Source organism: Mus pahari, chromosome 9, assembly GCF_900095145.1.
Source record: "Mus pahari chromosome 9, PAHARI_EIJ_v1.1, whole genome shotgun sequence".
Taxonomy (NCBI): Eukaryota; Metazoa; Chordata; class Mammalia; order Rodentia; family Muridae; genus Mus; species Mus pahari.
Window position 1 is genome coordinate 35,270,669 of NC_034598.1, and position 16,609 is coordinate 35,287,277.

At 46.1% G+C, this 16,609-nt stretch overlaps 1 protein-coding gene across 1 annotated transcript; it reads left to right on the top strand.

Annotated features, from left to right (window-relative positions):
• Nucleotides 1–1,570: 1,570 nt before the first annotated feature.
• Nucleotides 1,571–16,257, top strand: Mrln (myoregulin). Its single transcript, XM_021204306.1, has 3 exons — nucleotides 1,571–1,671; nucleotides 13,727–13,842; nucleotides 16,031–16,257. The coding sequence occupies exon 3, from the start codon at nucleotides 16,050–16,052 to the stop codon at nucleotides 16,188–16,190; it is 141 nt and encodes a 46-aa protein (XP_021059965.1). The 5' UTR covers nucleotides 1,571–1,671; nucleotides 13,727–13,842; nucleotides 16,031–16,049; the 3' UTR covers nucleotides 16,191–16,257.
• Nucleotides 16,258–16,609: the final 352 nt, after the last annotated feature.

Sequence of the window (16,609 nt, forward strand, 5' to 3'; positions counted from 1 at the left end):
AAGGCAGCTAATGCGCACTGCGCCAAAGATGGACACAGTACAGTAACATACCCCAGAAACTGTTAGGTAAATGCAAGTTCTCCTTTAACACTTAAGACAACAATTGTGTTCAATAAACTTGGGTTGATCTGAACGATCTGATGTCCACTGTGAGTGAGGGACTTAGAGGGGCCATCTGGACATTTTTGAAGTATAGATTTTCAGAAGAGAGTCTCTCAAGCCAGAAGACATACCCTGTCTGTTTCCATCTGACCACATCAGTTCTACAGGTTACTCTGCGGATGTAGTGTCACCTCCCAAGATCCACTTCCCTCACCCCTAAACTACTCTAATATGCCTTTCGGATTGTTTAGGGATCCTGATGGGAGAGTAAACAAACTTCAATCACCAGAGCTGGAGAGATGGCGGAGTCAATGGATTGCTTGCAATGTGAGTGCGGGGACCTGAGGTTCAGTCTCTAGATTACACATGAACAAGCCAGGAATGGTAGCAGTGTGTGTAGTCCCAGCACTGGGGAGGCAGAAACACGTGGATCTCTGAGACTCTGTAGCCATCCTAGGACACTTGTGAGGTCCCAGGTCACTAAGAGACATAGTCTCAAAAGTAGTGGACAGTGTCTAAAACAGTAGTTCTCAACCTTCCTAATGCTCCACCCCTTTAATACGATGTCTCATGTTGTAATGACCTCCAACCATAAAATTATTTTATTGCTCCTTCATGACTGTAAAGTTGCTACTGTTATGAACCGCTATGTAAATATCTGATACGCAGGATATCTGAAACATGACCCTCCCCCAAAGGGGCCATGACCACACATTCAGAAACAGTCTTCTAAGGAATGAGACCCATACCTTAACTTGCACACCCTCCCCAATCCAACTGCACACAGACACGTACACAAGAGCAACAGTAGACGTTTTAAAATCCACTCGTTGATATATTTTGAACACGGGAGAATCAAAATAGACTAGGTTAAATTCACAAACACAAAAAGATAATTCAGATATCAGAAAGTGGGCTGGAGGGCTGGAGAGAGGGCTCAGCGGTTAAGAGCACTGACTGTTCTTCCAGAGGTCCTGAGTTCAATTCCCAGCAACCCCATGGTGGCTCAAAACCATCTGTAATGATATCTGATGCCCTGGGTTGAGTTTCCAGAATTCACAAGTAGTCACCCACCTGTAACTATAGCTCCAGCAGGCCTGACATTCTTTATTGCCTTCCTTAACCTGCCCCCCCCACACACACACAAATCACACACACAGACACACACAGAGAAATAAAACTAAAACAGTTTTTAAAAGCCAGCTCCCTGTAGAAAAGGAGTGTGCGGAAGAACAGAGAGCTATGTGGAAGAGATTTTGTTGTCACTTGCTGATATTTTAGAACAGCTACCATGGGGACCTACCGGTGGTGAAAGGCATCCCCGCCTAGCGGCTTTCTTGACTTCAATGTAAGTATATTTTGTTAGACTCTATCCCACCTGTGTCTGTCAGTTCCTCTTGCCTCCTCCCCGTGACATTCTGGCTCAGGTTTCTGCCTAACACTCGGAGCCAGTTACTAATAACAGCCCAGTGAGCATTGCGTCCATGGAGAGCAGATGGTGTTTTTGAAAGGAAGGGCGGCCATTCCCAGGACTTTGGACTTGGTTCCGTTGAACCCCTGAACCGGTAAGTGTTGCTTGTGTGTATATTTTTAAGTAGTGTTGACACAGGAAGAGCTGGAGCAAAACTCTTGTTTACCTCTCATTGGAAACAATGAAGTCTAAAAGTTGCTGACTCCCTGAGCCGGTTTCTACTGCCTGTATTTCAACATCCCTCCGAGTTTTACGAGGCTGATGATAAGGGAGATTAATGAATCAGAATCCTACTCCTTTCTTTTTGGTTTTAGCTCACGATGGGAGGAGCAGGTGATTAATAACGCTGGATATAAATTGCTCTGCTGAACCATGGGCTTGCAGCTTGACCCATTTCCCTGTGTTTCCTTCTCCAGCTAGAATCCCAGTGTTTTCAAAGGGAGTTTTTACTTACAGCAATCCATGTGGGAAAGCTAGGGGAGGCATGGTGCCCTGTTGTTATCCCCTGTTCTGAGTTTGGGTCAGAGAGACCCATCGCATTGCTTACTAGCTTTGTAACCAACGGCCCTGTCTCTGCAGCCTCTTTGAGATGGTCACTTCTCAGAGGCCTGAGAAGTAGGTCACTGTGTTTTCTGTCTGGCAAGGGAGGACCCTGGATTCAGAGAGCCAGATGCCTTGCCCAGTTGTCCTGGGCAAAAACTGACACCTGATCTCCCATTCCCTCATCAAGGCCGTACATATTAGCATAGCTCTCTGCTTTGGCTGTGTGAGTCTCATTCCTGGGCATGCGTGCACTTCTAGACAGAAACTTTTTTTGTTGTTGTTTAGAAACTTTGGTTGGTTTTGCCAGACAGGGTTTTCCTTGTGCAGCCCTGACTGTCCTGGAACTCGGTCTGTAGACCAGGCTGGCCTCAAATTCAGAGACCCACCTGCCTCTGCCTCCTGAGTGCTGGGAGCGACTACATCTGTGTGCCACCACTGCCCAACATAGGTGTAATCGTGACAGAGGCATGAAAGTGAATCCCAGAGACACAGAAGTGGGCTGGGTAAGAGTGGTTGTAGGACTGTACACAGGGACTCAGCCCCTCTGAGCCTCTGTTTCCTCACAGATGAAATGAATTATTACCTATCTTGCAGGGGTCTGGGTATTTGACAGCAATTTTAATGTCATCTATAAAAATCCTCCATTCAACGGATTTAATCTCGAGAATCATCTGCCTTTTCCAGTTCAGTTGCAGAGCCTGCAAACACCATGCTCGATAGGAAATATTAGTCTGAAAAACAAGCTCATGTTAAACTGCCCCACATTTAAAGTCTTGAAGGTCTTCGTTTTCAGAACAGTGCATGCCACCACTGTGGGTGAACAGGAAGGTGCCATCATGCTCACCAGCCAAGACTTAAGGCCACAGCTAGGATCCGATGATGGGGTAGTCCCACCCCTGAGCTTCCCCGTCTGGTATAACCAGTACCCGCCTCTCTCCCATTCTTGTGCCCTTCTGTGGATCTCTTTGCGTACACAGAATAGAAAGGAAGGATGTCAGAGAACACTTGCTTTCCACAGTGTGACTCTGGGCCTACAGGATGGGATCTGTGGTTTCCTCTATAAGCCTACGCTGTGCAAAGGTGTACTGAATATCTGCTGTGTACAGCCATGGTCCTAGGCCAGAACAGCCCATAAGCCATTCACGTGGCAGCAGAGTATGTGATTTTATGAGTAACTCCTATAAGAGAGCAGGTTTCTTCATGATTCAGAACTCTTGGGGGAATCCCAACCTGAGTATTGAAATCTTCATGATAGCTGAATGAGCTTAGGGGGAAAAAAAAATGGCATCAAGATAAACCTTGCTGGGTTAGGGCGATGGTGGCTAAAATGCTTGGTGCGCATGCGCATGGATGAGGCCCTGCGCTGACATCTCCAGCATCCGCAGAAAACCTGAGTTGGGGGGGGGGGGGCTGAAGAGATGGATCAGTGGTTAAGATCACTTGCTGCTCTTCCAGAAGACTGGGGTTCAGTTCCTGACACCCACGTGGTGGCTCACAACCATCTGTAATTTCAGTTCCGGGGATCCAGTGCCCTCTTCTGGATCCATGGACACTAAGCACGCACTTGGTACACAGACATACATGTAGACAGAACACCCATATGTGGGGCAGTGGACCGTGAAAGGCAGCCTGGTTCTTGGTGGAGCACAGGCTTGAAACCCCTGTGTCCATAAATGTCTTAAAAACCATGGACCGCCTCTTTTCATCGGGGTCCGCCGTGGGAAGCAATGGAGAAGGCTTTCGCCAAAAGAGCTGGCCGCCTAATCTCCCAGTGCTCCCAGCCACGACCACCAAGCCACACACCCGCTCTCCCCGTGCAGACAAGTCAAGAACTCTCCTCCCCGCTGGACCCAGCCGGAGCCCCCAGCCCCCGGCCCTTTCCCCCTCAGCCCCTGGCTAGATGCCCAAGAGCCTGAGAACCAAATGGCTCCAGCCTCCCTGCAGGCCCTGGGATCCCGAGCCAGGTCCGCGGGTCCCCAGGGACCTCAGAGTGCGCTCCCCCACCCCCGGAGAGGTGTCCAGTGGCTTCTCACAGCCTGACACCTGTGGGGCAAGCACAGTTGAAACTTCCCGTCCCCCCTCCCGAGCGGCCCGAGTCCTGGACACACCAAACCCAACACCATATACACATAATTTTTTAAAAATTAAAGTTGTAGGGGCTGGTGAGATGGCTCAGTGGATAAGAGCACCCGACTGCTCTTCTGAAGGTCCGGAGTTCAAATCCCAGCAACCACATGGTAGCTACAACCATCCATAAGGAGATCTGACTCCCTCTTCTGGAGTGTCTGAAGACAGCTACAGTGTATTTACATATAATAAATAAATAAATCTTTAAACAAAAAACTACAGTTGTGTGGTGGTACATACCTGTAACCATAGTGATAAGAGAGCCTGTGGTGAGAAGCAGATCCCAGGAGTTCACAGGCCAGCCAGACCAGCCAATCAGTGAGTTCTGGGCTCAGTGAGAGACTGTATTTCTAAAATAAGTCAAGGTGGAGAGGGGTAGAGGAAGACCAGCCACCTGATGTCAACATCTGGCCTCCATACACACATGCATGCACACATGCATGCATGCACACACTTGTGGATGCATACATGTATGCTCACATCCATGCACACATGCATACACATGCATGCATACAATCCATGCATACACATATGCATGCACACACGCACATGCATATACATATGCATGCATCCATGCATACATGAACACATATGCATACACATTGGTACATGCTCACAAACCATGCATGTATACATACCCCCCTACATACATGTACCCAAAGATAAACCTCACCATTCCTTTAGCCACCGAAAGAATTACTGCCCAGTCTCATGCCTTCTCTGAAGGAAACCATGGTCTTGTTTAAACATGAACTGGTCTTCTCCAACCAGGCCTCCTGCATTCTTAGCTAAACTTGCCACCAGAGAACACCCAGAAGTTCTCAGAAATTATACATATGCTGAAAAGCAATTTATAATTAACAGCGGTGGCTCTCAACCTTCCCAGTGCTGCGACCCTTTAATACAGTTCCTCATGTTGTGGTGATCCCCAACAATTGCTAATTCATAACTGTAATTTTGCTGCTGTTATGAATCATAATGCAAATATCTGTGTTTTCCAGTGGCCTCAGGTGACCCCTGTGAAAGGATCATTTAACCCTTAAAGGAGGTCATGACCCACAAGTTGAGATCCACTGGTCTCAAGCTTTTACCAAATGCTTCTTTGCATGCTCAGTTTCAAGGATTCTCCACTCTCCTCCCCTCATTCCCAATCCAGGAATGACATTCATTTGAGCTGCAAAGCTCTGCATAGAATACCCTCACGGCCACTACCATCCAGTCCATTCAAATTCCCATTCCTCTTTCTTCAACTCATCTGAAGGATAGCGGTTGGGAGCTGTTGCATATTGGGGCGCTCTTGCCAAGCCTGGTACACACAAAGTACTGCTCTGGGCATTTTGCTAAGGCTTGTAAGAGTGTCAATCATGGAGAAGGTAGAAGCTTAGTGGATGATAACATTTTGACCATTTGGATTGCAGAATGTCCCTAATACCGCTCGCCCATACCTATGCAATTTAAGGGTCAATGTACAGCTTATTTCGTGGTGAGAATGTGGTAGCAAAAACCCTCAGCCTTCAGGAGCCCCAAGAGTAGATGAGGAAAAGGATCCCCCCCTTTTTTTTAAAGATTTTATTTTATATATATGATGAGTACACTGTCACTGTCTTCAGACACACCAGAAGAGGGCATCGGGTCCCATTACAGATGGTTGTGAACTACCATGTGGTCGCTGGGAATTGCACTCAGAACCTCTGGAAGAGCAGTCAGTGCTCTTAACCGGTGAGCCATCTCTCCAGCCCAAGAGGACACTTTTGTTCCTGAGAACAAAAAAAGGTTCATTTGAGGGCCAGGATGCTGGCTTTCAAGCATCCGAGGCATGCATAGCTATGGATGGGCGGGAAGCATTCATGACCATAGATGTGTGAGACATGGCAGTGACAAGAGAAGAAAGAAGTACAGGTAGAGTGGGGTATCTTAGGGTTTCTATTCCTGCACAAACATCATGACCAAGAAGCAAGTTGGGGAGGAAAGGGTTTATTCAGCTTACACTTCCACATTGCTGCTCATCACCAAAGGAAGTCAGGACTGGAACTCAAGCAGGTTAGGAAGTACGAGCTGATGCAGAGGCCATGGAGGGATGTTACTTACTGACTTGCTTCTCCTGGTTTGCTCAGCTTTCTTTCTTATAGACCCCAAGACAACCAGCCCAGGGATGGCACCACCCACCATGGGCCCTCCCACCCTGATCACTAGTTGAGAAGATGCCTTACAGCTGGATCTCATGGAGGCATTTCCTCAAGGGAGGCTCCTTTCTCTGTGATAGCTCCAGCTTGTGTCCAGTTGACACACGGAACCAGCCGGTACAATGGGGGAAGAAACTGGGCAGAGATGGTTTGGAATAAGGAGCATTCTTCTGGTTGGGTAGAGGGGAGGGCTGACTTTCAGATGACTTCATGGTTCTGACTTTTCATCTCAGTGTTTATTGAGCACAAGGCAGCACGCTAGGCTCTTGGCTTTTGTTATCAGTTCTGAGATGCCACAACGGTTAAGCCTGCGGCTTTGGTGTCCAACAGATTTCTTTCCAAGTCCCAAGTCACAGCTTGTTCAGCAAATGACCTTGGATAGACTATTGATCTTCCCTGGACTTCGGTCTCTCCGACTGAGAGAAGATGGTGTTAATTTCCAACTGCTGGTGTTTCATGAGTCTAACTTCAAAGGGTGGAGGGTAAATTAACTCTAGCAATGAATCAAGACATTCAAGATGCCTGCCAGACAGATGTTTTTGTCTCTGTTTGCCAGATAAAGTAATATCCCTCTTCCAAGGACCATAGAGTCAGCCAGGATGGAAACCAGTTCCATCCAGCTCCAGATCCTACTCTTTTGCCTTCTTGTTCACTGCCCAAATGTGGCCAAGAATGTCTTTGTTTTCAATTGAAGTTTGCCCTATCAAGTTTGTCGTGTAACCCTGACCTGACAGATATTTTCCCGTGTCCCTTTGTGTTTTACATTACTCAGAACTTTCTGGTTATATGTTAGCCTCAATCGAAGATGCTGGGTTGGGGCATGTGTGTGTGTGTGTGTGTGTGTGTGTATGTATTTGTGCTCATGTGTGTGTATGTATGTGTGTATATGCTCACGAATGTGTGTGTGTACTTGCACACATGTTCGTGAGAGAGAGGGGGGAGAGGGAGAGGGAGAGGGAGAGGGAGAGGGAGAGGGAGAGAGCTTGGGAGAGAAGATTCCTTACAAATAATGAACTCTGGTGAAACACAGACCAACTATTTTAAATGTTCAAAAGGTGCTAAGCACTTCTGTCCCCCAGCTCTGAAAACAATGGGCAGTGACTCTGACCAAGTCTGTACCTCTTGAAACCTCAGGTGTCAAATGAGAAGATGGTTAAAAAAAAAAATCTCTTTCTAGCTCTGCAGCTCCTAAATACTTTCACTACTAATTATTTCTCTTTACTAGGAGGAGGAAAATCGCCTTGACATTATGTCTTAATCAGTAGACGGGTTATGGCAATCAGGACTACACCCATATTAATAGCACAGGTTATTCCTTTACTTTATACATGGTTCCTCTCATCCACGGTGCCTACTGATCACATCTTTACTCAGTGTTAGGCTCCCTTCCTGATGAGATTCGACTCTGGGCAACATTGAGTGGGTCCTTCGTTAGCCCAGTATCTTTAGTCAGGGTTTCTATTCCTGCACAAACATCATGACCAAGAAGCAGGTTGGGGAGGAAAGGGTTTATTCAGCTTACATTTCCACACTGCTGTTGATCACCAAAGGATGCAGGACTGGAACTCAAACAGGTCAGAAAGCAGGAGATGATGCAGAGGCCATGGAGGGATGTTCTTTACTGGCTTGCCTGCTTCCCCTGGCTTGCTCAGCCTGCTCTCTTATAGAACCCAAGACTACCAGTCCAGAGATGGTCCCACCCACAAGGGGACCTCCCCCTTGATCACTAATTGAGAAAATGCCTTACAGCTGGATCTCATGGAGGCATTTCCCCAACTGAAGCTCCTTTCTCTGTGATAACTCCAGCTGTGTCAAGTTGACACAAAACTAGCCAGTACACCCAGAAAATATAACTTGAGCTAGCAGTTTAGAAGTTTATAGAGCATACAAAATCTATTCACTATTGAAGGTGCACAGATTTTCAGTTAATTCCCAAATCACTTAAATTCTGGCCCCTCAGTGACTTCAAATATAAACGATCTCGGGCCCTAACGGTCCTGTGTCCAGTGTCTGTGACCTGCCAGTGACTCAACTCAGCTCCCCCGATTACAAGCAAGTGTTGGGGAAAAAAGGGAGCAAACCCATCTCAGCAGAACTTTCATAGGATCCGTCAAGTTCAAGAAGAGAGTGTTAATGAGCAGAACCCTCGCTGGCGCGCGAAGCACTTTCCAAAGTGACAAGCTGAAAGCACTCGGCTTTGAGGTCTCCTTGTTGAAAGAGTTTTCTGAGAAAATTAGTCCATGTTTCTCTCATTGTGCTTTCCATTTGAACAAGACCATTGAGACTTCCAAGAATGTGTCTATTTTAAACGTAATTATACGTCAATGCTTGTTGGAAACCAGTTAGTGTCGCTGACTTGTCGGGCCTCTCACCCGGCCCCACCTTCCAGGAGCCTGGACCCACTGCCTATGGGATCATGCAGGTGACTGACAGATGCAGCCATGTAGGTGACAGGTGGAGCCAGGCAAGTGACTGACAGATGGGGCCATGCAGGTGACTGACAGATGCGGCCGTACAGGTGACATCTGTGATATGGCATGACTTGTGATATGTCTGATAAAGGCAAGGACAATTCTGCCTGAGCTCAGGGTGGGTCTCAGAAGAAGCAATGCTCCATCCCAGGGTAAGCAAGAGTCTTGACAGTTTTGTGTACTTAGGTCCTGAAGGAGTCTGTAGGTGATTGATTCGCTGAAGGGTCACATGCAAGTCTGTCACTAATTCTTGCTGCTGTGCATTCAATGTTGACTTTCTAGACACAGATATCCATCGAATTCTCTCACCATCCTAAAAGAAAGATGCTCTCATCATCTTAGGTTGCAAACGTGGTAGCTGATGACAGGGAGTCAGAGGAGCGGCTGAAGTCCCACGGTAACCGGTAGATCTGATGTTCAGATCTTGTCGGTCTGAATTCAGGTCTCTCAACCACCATAACCTACCATCATTCTCTTGTGGCTAGTGAACATTCAGGAGAGGACCAAGGAGGAAAACCAATCAGTTGTAAGGGACAAAAGATACAGGTTGACATATACTGCATTGGGAGACGTACGCATGGGATCCTACCGTTTGGGAGGTATGGGAAGATTGTCACTTTGAGGGCAGCCTGGACCACATTTAGAGTCCAAGACAAGTCTGGACTTCAAGGCGAAACCAAGCCCACACAAAACAATTTGCCTTCAGACTTCATCGTGAGACCATGGTTTTGATCCTGTGGTCTGGGGGAATGTCCCACTGGCTGAGGGCAGACTTCCTAAAGTGAAGCAACTATTCACTGCTGTAAGAATATTCTGGAGAGGGCAGGTGAGGTGGGTCTGAAGACAGCTACAGTGTACTTATTTATAATAATAAATAAATCTTTGGGCCAGAGCGAGCGGGGTTGACAGGAGTGAGCAGAGGTCCTAAATTCAACTCCCAACTACCTCATGAAGACTCACAACCATCTACAGTATACTCATGTACATAAAAATAAATAAGTCTTTAAAAAGGAGAGAATATTCTGGAAAAATCAGGGTTGTCAGGCTCCCAGGGTGCACCATCATCCCACAAGCCATTCTCATTATGGAGAGGAACCTGCTCCGGCAAGGGAACACGGCTATTAGAGTCATCCCGCATGATCAGGGTGCCCTGCAATTATGACCCGTCCAGAAACAACTCATCCAAAAGCATTACCCAGGCAGTGGACTTGCAAGTGTGGCGTCCGTTAGGGAGAGTTCTGGGTGTGTCTGAATCCACCCCCAGGAGGCTGGCAGCTAAGGGCCACAAAATGTGCTGGAACTGCCTACAGGACCCAGGAAGGGCCCACTTCCCCGCAGACCCTCTGTGAGTGGTACCTAAAACTTACTGCAGCGTATTTTTCAATGGTCTCGCTCTGCAACATGCGTCTGAAGGGAACTTCTGTGAATATTATCTTAACCATTAGATGTTGATGAAGACACGGAAGAGGTTTAGAAAGCTCTGTCAAAAAAAAAAAAAATTAAAAGCATGATTCTCGTGTTTAAGACTCTTCACTGAATCCCAAGAAAACCATTTTCATTTGATTGTAAAAGAGGCTCACAAAGCGCGCTCTGTCCTTTGCTTTAACCGAAAAGAGAAAAAGAAGAAAAAAATCCACACCTAAGGGAAGGGAAAGCGTAAGAGATGAATGAACTAGAAATGCTGTTGTGTAATAGAGGGTTTTTGTTTCCTCCCCCCACCCCCTGGGGAACCAAAGCAATTAGAAAATACACTATACTTGTGGTCCCAGGAATCAGTATTTATTTCCATGTGGCAGAGGATGTGAATAGTCCTGCTGAGACTAGATCTCCCAGGGTGGGGTGGTACCCAAGGGGGGGCTTTCCATTCTCTGAGAACAGGAGGGAGGGGTGAAGGAGGGAGATGTAAGGGTGAGACTGGGAGGAGATGGGGGAGGGAGCCTGTGATTGGGATGTAAAGTGAATTAAAAAAGAATTATTGAAAAAGAGAAAAGGGTATCCATAGCTTAGAAGCAAGGGCCTACAAGTCGAGAGCAGCAGGAAAGAGAAGAAAACTAAGCATGGGAACCAAGGCCTGTATCCTTTCTCTCCATCTCACTCTGTGGATGATGCTTCCTGTCGAGCTGTCTGGCCAACAAACAAGCCTGGCGATAAATGGCATTCTTTGTACCAATATCTGGACAGAGTCAAAGAGAAACTTTGAAGTTTATAAGACTGAATGCTAATATCTATTCTGTTTCTAATATAACAGTCTATAAGATGCTTCACAGACCGTCCCCTCCACCCCCCTGCCTCTGAAAATGGGGAACAGACCAGCAGAAGTATCCGTGTGGAGGAGGGGTTATATTTTTGTGCTTCCCTGTGAAATAAACTTGACCCCAACTAACCTAGAGTGTCCCGCCGGAAATCAAAGGTCCTGTCTTGTGATTTTTTTTTTTTTAAACGGATTTGTGATAAGAAGAACAAGGTCTGGATAGGTTGATAAGACACGCTGCAAAAATACCCATGCATCTCACATAAGTCAGCAAGTTCAAAAAAAAAAAAAAAAAAAAAAAAAAACCAACCTCACGGATTGAAAACAACAACTAAGAAACGCTTTTCCTGAAAATGGGTGTTACTAAAAAGCTTACCACCCAGGAATACTCATTATATTTCAAAGTAGAAAAAAAAATATTGGAGGATCATGATATTCAAACGTTTTAATCCACAGTAAAACCTATGTGTGTTTACACTGACACAGTGGCTGCTGGGACAACGTTGGGACATCCTTCTACTGAAGATTCAGATCTAGAAACCAAGGGGAAGAGACAAACAGGACACAGCCGAGTTCCCGTTCGTCATGGTGCTCTGAACGCAATGGCAACATGTTTGCTTCCCCTAAACCATCGTATCAATGATATATCTTCATGGGAAACTTTTAAGGAAAAAAATTCATGTTCTTTGGGTTCCTATTCATTATAAGGATAGCTTTCATCAAACCAGTCACTGTGGATGACTTTTAATTTAACAGAGCAGGAAGAAGGCTGTCAGCAACATTATCTTTTCTGGTTACCTAAGATTGTAAGACCAAGAGCCTTCTGACTAAACGGGCCTGAGAAGTGGAAGCAGCAGGGGAGATGGGAATCGTGCACGGGCCTTCCACACAACCACAGATGTGCTGACCGCTGTCAACATGCGTATTTGTTTCTTGCCTCTTTCCCCAATATCAATACTTCAATGATGAAGTCCACGATGAATACAGAAGGACATACAAACCTCATATGTTCAGTGTTTCCTTATTTCTTTTGAGGGGATTGATTTTGTTTTGTTTCCACTTTAGACTTTGAGAAGAGGTCTAGCTATATAGCCCAGGCTGGCCCGGAGCCTACTATGTAGCCCAAACTCGCCTCAGACTCACGATTTTCTTTCCCTCGCCTGCTGAGATGACAGGCACACGCCACACCACGCTCTATATACAGGCTAACACAGGGTTTGAAGGTCATTGTGGATGTATTGACAAAAAAAAATGAAACCTGGCTCTTTCCTGTCCCCACTTAGTCACCTCTGCCCTGTGATGGGTGATCTTGATTTTCTAACAGGACTGCATTTGGAACCACCCTGGGAACACACCTCTGGGTAGATATTGGAAGGTGCGTTCCAAGAGGTTTAACTGAGGAGAGGTGACCCATCCTGAATAGGGCTGGCCATAGCCTATGGAGTGAATGCAAAGGTGAAGTGAATTGAAGACCAGTATACATCTCTCTTTGCTTCTCCACTGCAGTTGCAGTGTGACCAGCCGCCTCAGACTCCTGCTTCATCACGAGGGACAGTATCCCCTCAGACCATGAACTCGGATAAACCCCACCCCCTCAGACAAACCCCACCCCCTCAGACAAACCCCACCCCCTCAGACAAACCCCACCCCTCGGATAAACCCCACCCCTCAGATAAACCCCACCCCCTCAGATAAACCCCACCCCCTCAGTTTGCTTCTTGTCACATATGTTGTTCCAAGGAGAACATTAATTCAGTATCCATTCCCTTCTTCATCCATTGCTCTTTAACCCATTACTGCCCATGCATGTAGTCAGTGGGACACGGTGCCCAAACATTCTACCTTATGTAAACGTCTCCAAGTTGACGCTGAGTGCTTGCTTTTGTGCCTTGCTAAGTGAGATTCGATTTTGTCTGTGTAAGGTCCATCCTAGTTTTACCTATTGCTGTTGTTTAAAATTTCTATCGTAGTATGACATTCCATTTTACATCAAAGCTACCACTTACCTCTGTCCCCCAAGCTGTAGGGAGCACAGAGAGCCCTGAGTGGATGTGTACTGTTGATATGAATGTGGCCAGAGCCTCAGACCTTTGTAGAAAATGACCACCACGGTGCACAAAGGTTAATTCCATGGTTGAGGGGTATAGCCGCCATAGTTACAGCCTAGTTGTTATAAATCCACCCCCTTATTTTCTACTCTGTAAAGTTCATAATATTTAAATACCAATCCTGTAGTCTTGGGAGCTGTAATCTCTTACATAGAGATATATTAACTGGTAAAGATATTGAAACATTTGTTCAAATACAATTTCAGAGAAATTGTTTCCTTAGAAAGTATAGTGGATGTTTGCCCTACAAGGAAAATCCTTGAGTTTGGCTTAATATTTCTGTTAAGATTTTAGTTTTTAAGTCACCCAATTCTGTCTTAAAATAAATCGGAAATGTCCTGTTCTCCCTTCTTCAACAGCCTTCCATGTATCCTTCAAAGCCCTGTAACTGTTTCCAGAGCAGGGCAATGTGCCTCTGTTTGCTGGACTACTTTGGAGTCCAATTAAACCTTCTGTGTGCTTTGACGCAGGAACCAAGGTTGCTAGGAGAGCACCTGTGCCCCCAGCACTCTGGTCCAGCGAGGGCAGGGAAGGAGAGCTGGAAACTGGTAGAGTCCCGCTACCTGCTACGTCCTGAGGCTCTCAGGTGAGAACCGGTCTCTCTTGCCGTCCCCGTCTCTACCACTTCTCTGTCACTCTTATTCTCCCGCTTTTGGAGAGTGTCTTAGCTGTGACCACGGCAACTCGTATAAAGGGCAACATTTAATTGGGGCTGGCTTTCAGGTTCAGAGGTTCGGTTCATTATCCTCAAGGTAGGAAGCATGGCGGTGTCCAGGCAGGCATGGGGCAGAAGGAGCTGAGAGTTCTACATCTTCATCCAAAGGAAGTCAGGTACAGACTGTCTTATCCACACTGGGTGGAGCTTCAAAGCCCACGCCCACCGTGACACACTTCCTCCAACAAGGCCACACCTCCCAGTAGTGCCACTCCCTGGGCCAAGCATATTCAAACCACCACAGAGAGAATGGAAAGGACCCCAAGGGAGCCATAACTGAGGACACCAAGGCTGAAGGCTGAAGCTACAAAATGGAAGGAAGGTCGCTCACGAACCTGTGTGTCATTCCTGAGCTTCCACACCTCCCCTTCTCTTCCCCCTACCCCTCCCCCTCCCCTTTGGCTGAATCCAAGCAAAAGGAGTTGTTGAGTATAGAAAAGACTCTTGGAGCTTGGTTTGCAGCGGTGGTTGTGGGATTGGAGAACACAGCCAGTTGTTACAGAAAGCAATGAAAATTTCCTCAAAGTGGGAGAACATTTGAGCAGCCTTCCTCTGTCTCTCTTAGCCCTCACCTTGCATTTTCTCTGTTTGAGTGAAGAATGTCAGATGCAATGGTTCACTGTGCAAATCTTTCCACCTTGTTTAGTAAGGCATCTGTGGTCATTTAAGAGGGTTTATATATACAGACTCTCAGTTGAAGGCTTGGGAAAGGGTCCATTTGCCTGCTCGTTTTCTGGAAAGGAAGTTAAGAATGCTGTTAACCCCCTACTAGACAGTTCAGTTAAACAGTTCTTGCAAGGGGCTGGAGTGGTGGCTCAGTAGTTAAGAGCACTGACTGATGGTGAGAGGTCTTGAGTTCAATTCTCAGCAACCACATGGTGGTTCATAACCATCTGTAATAGGATCTGATACACTCTTCTGGTATGTCTGAAGACAGCTATAGTGTACTCATATAAAAAATAAATAAATAAATAAACTAATTAATTAATTAATTAATTAATTAAAAAATGTTCCTGCAATGTGGAAAGCCAATCACAGATTAGGACTGCTTAAGATTCCAGCCGTTTAAAACAAACTAAAATAAAAGTTTCTACAACCCAGAGACACGGAGGGAGGTATGCTTGATGGTGTCCTACTCAGTGGCCAGAACACGAAAGAGTGGTCCTGAGGAAAGTTAGAGAAGTCAGGAAGACTCTGTTCCATTCATCACTGAAGGATGCTGTCATGATTTGCCTCTCCTGTGACTTTACATGCTTCTCTCATGGGATCCCCACATAGCAAGGTAGATGGCTAAAAAGAGAATGATCATGGTGGAATTCTCTCAACCCATTCCTTGTAGAAAGACAGGCAAGTTTAACCCATGGAAAAATGAATGGCTGGGGATGACTGTGGTGGTTTGTAAATGTATATGGTGGGAGTGACTCTATTAGGAGATGTGGCCCTCTTGGAGTAGGTGTGTCACCATGGGTGTGGGCTTTAAGACCCTTGTCCTAGCTGCCTGGAAACCAGGCAGCTTCTCCTAGCCACCTTCATAACAAGAGGTGGAAGTCTCAGCTCTTCCAGCCCCATGCCTGCCTGGATGCTGCCATGCTCCTGCCTTGATGATAATGGACTGAACCTCTGAACCTGTAAGCCAACCCCAGTTAAATCCTGTCCTTGGTTGTGCTGTCTGTTCAGAGCAGTAAACTAAGAGCAAATACTGCTATTGCAGAGGACCTGAGAGTTCAGTTCCCAACCCGACATCAGGTGCTTCACAACTATGTGTAACCTCAGCTACAGGGATCCAAATCCTTCTTTGGCCTCTGAGGACACTGTCCTCATGTGCAGATACCCGAACACAGGCATGCATAAATTAAAAATCAATAATAATAAAAAAAAAACCCAAAAAGCTAATGACTGTGATGTAAAGTCACCAAAGTGAGTGAAAACCTCTTAGTTTATGGATTGGCTGTAAGTAGATGGAACATTTATCCCCTGGAAGTCTTGTCTTCACCCAAAGAAATAAAGACTCTACACGTGCTTACTGCTGGATGCTTACTGCCCTCATTCTATTTTCTAGGGAGCAGGAGTATCTGAACATGAGTGGCAAAAACTGGATATTGATCTCTACTACTTCACCCCAGAGCCTGGAAGACGAGATTCTGGGACGGCTTCTGAAAATTCTCTTCGTTTTGTTTGTTGACTTAATGTCCATTATGTATGTCGTTATAACGTCCTAAAAACCCAACTTCTGTGTGTAAATTTCAAACTGAATGCCAGCGAATAAAGATCTACGTTTTAATCTGATGTGTGGCATGGAGTTGGTGACATTGCCCGTTGATTCTAGAAACTAGACACACGATAAATAAGTTTCTTAGTCCTTTACCATTTTCCAAATAGGATCCACATAAACTGAAGTGGGATTTCTTTCGTTGTGCAGCGTTCACACGGTTACAAGGCATGGTGGTGCACATCGTTAATGATAGGTCTTAGGAGGAGGAGACAGAGACAGGTAGATTTCTGTGAGTTCAAAGCTAGCCTGGTCTACGTCGTGAGTTCCAGGACACTCAGGGCTACATAGGGAGACTTAGTCTCACTGCACCCCCACCCCCTAACCCCCCGCAAAAAATAAAATACTCATTTTTTTCTTTGAATGTTA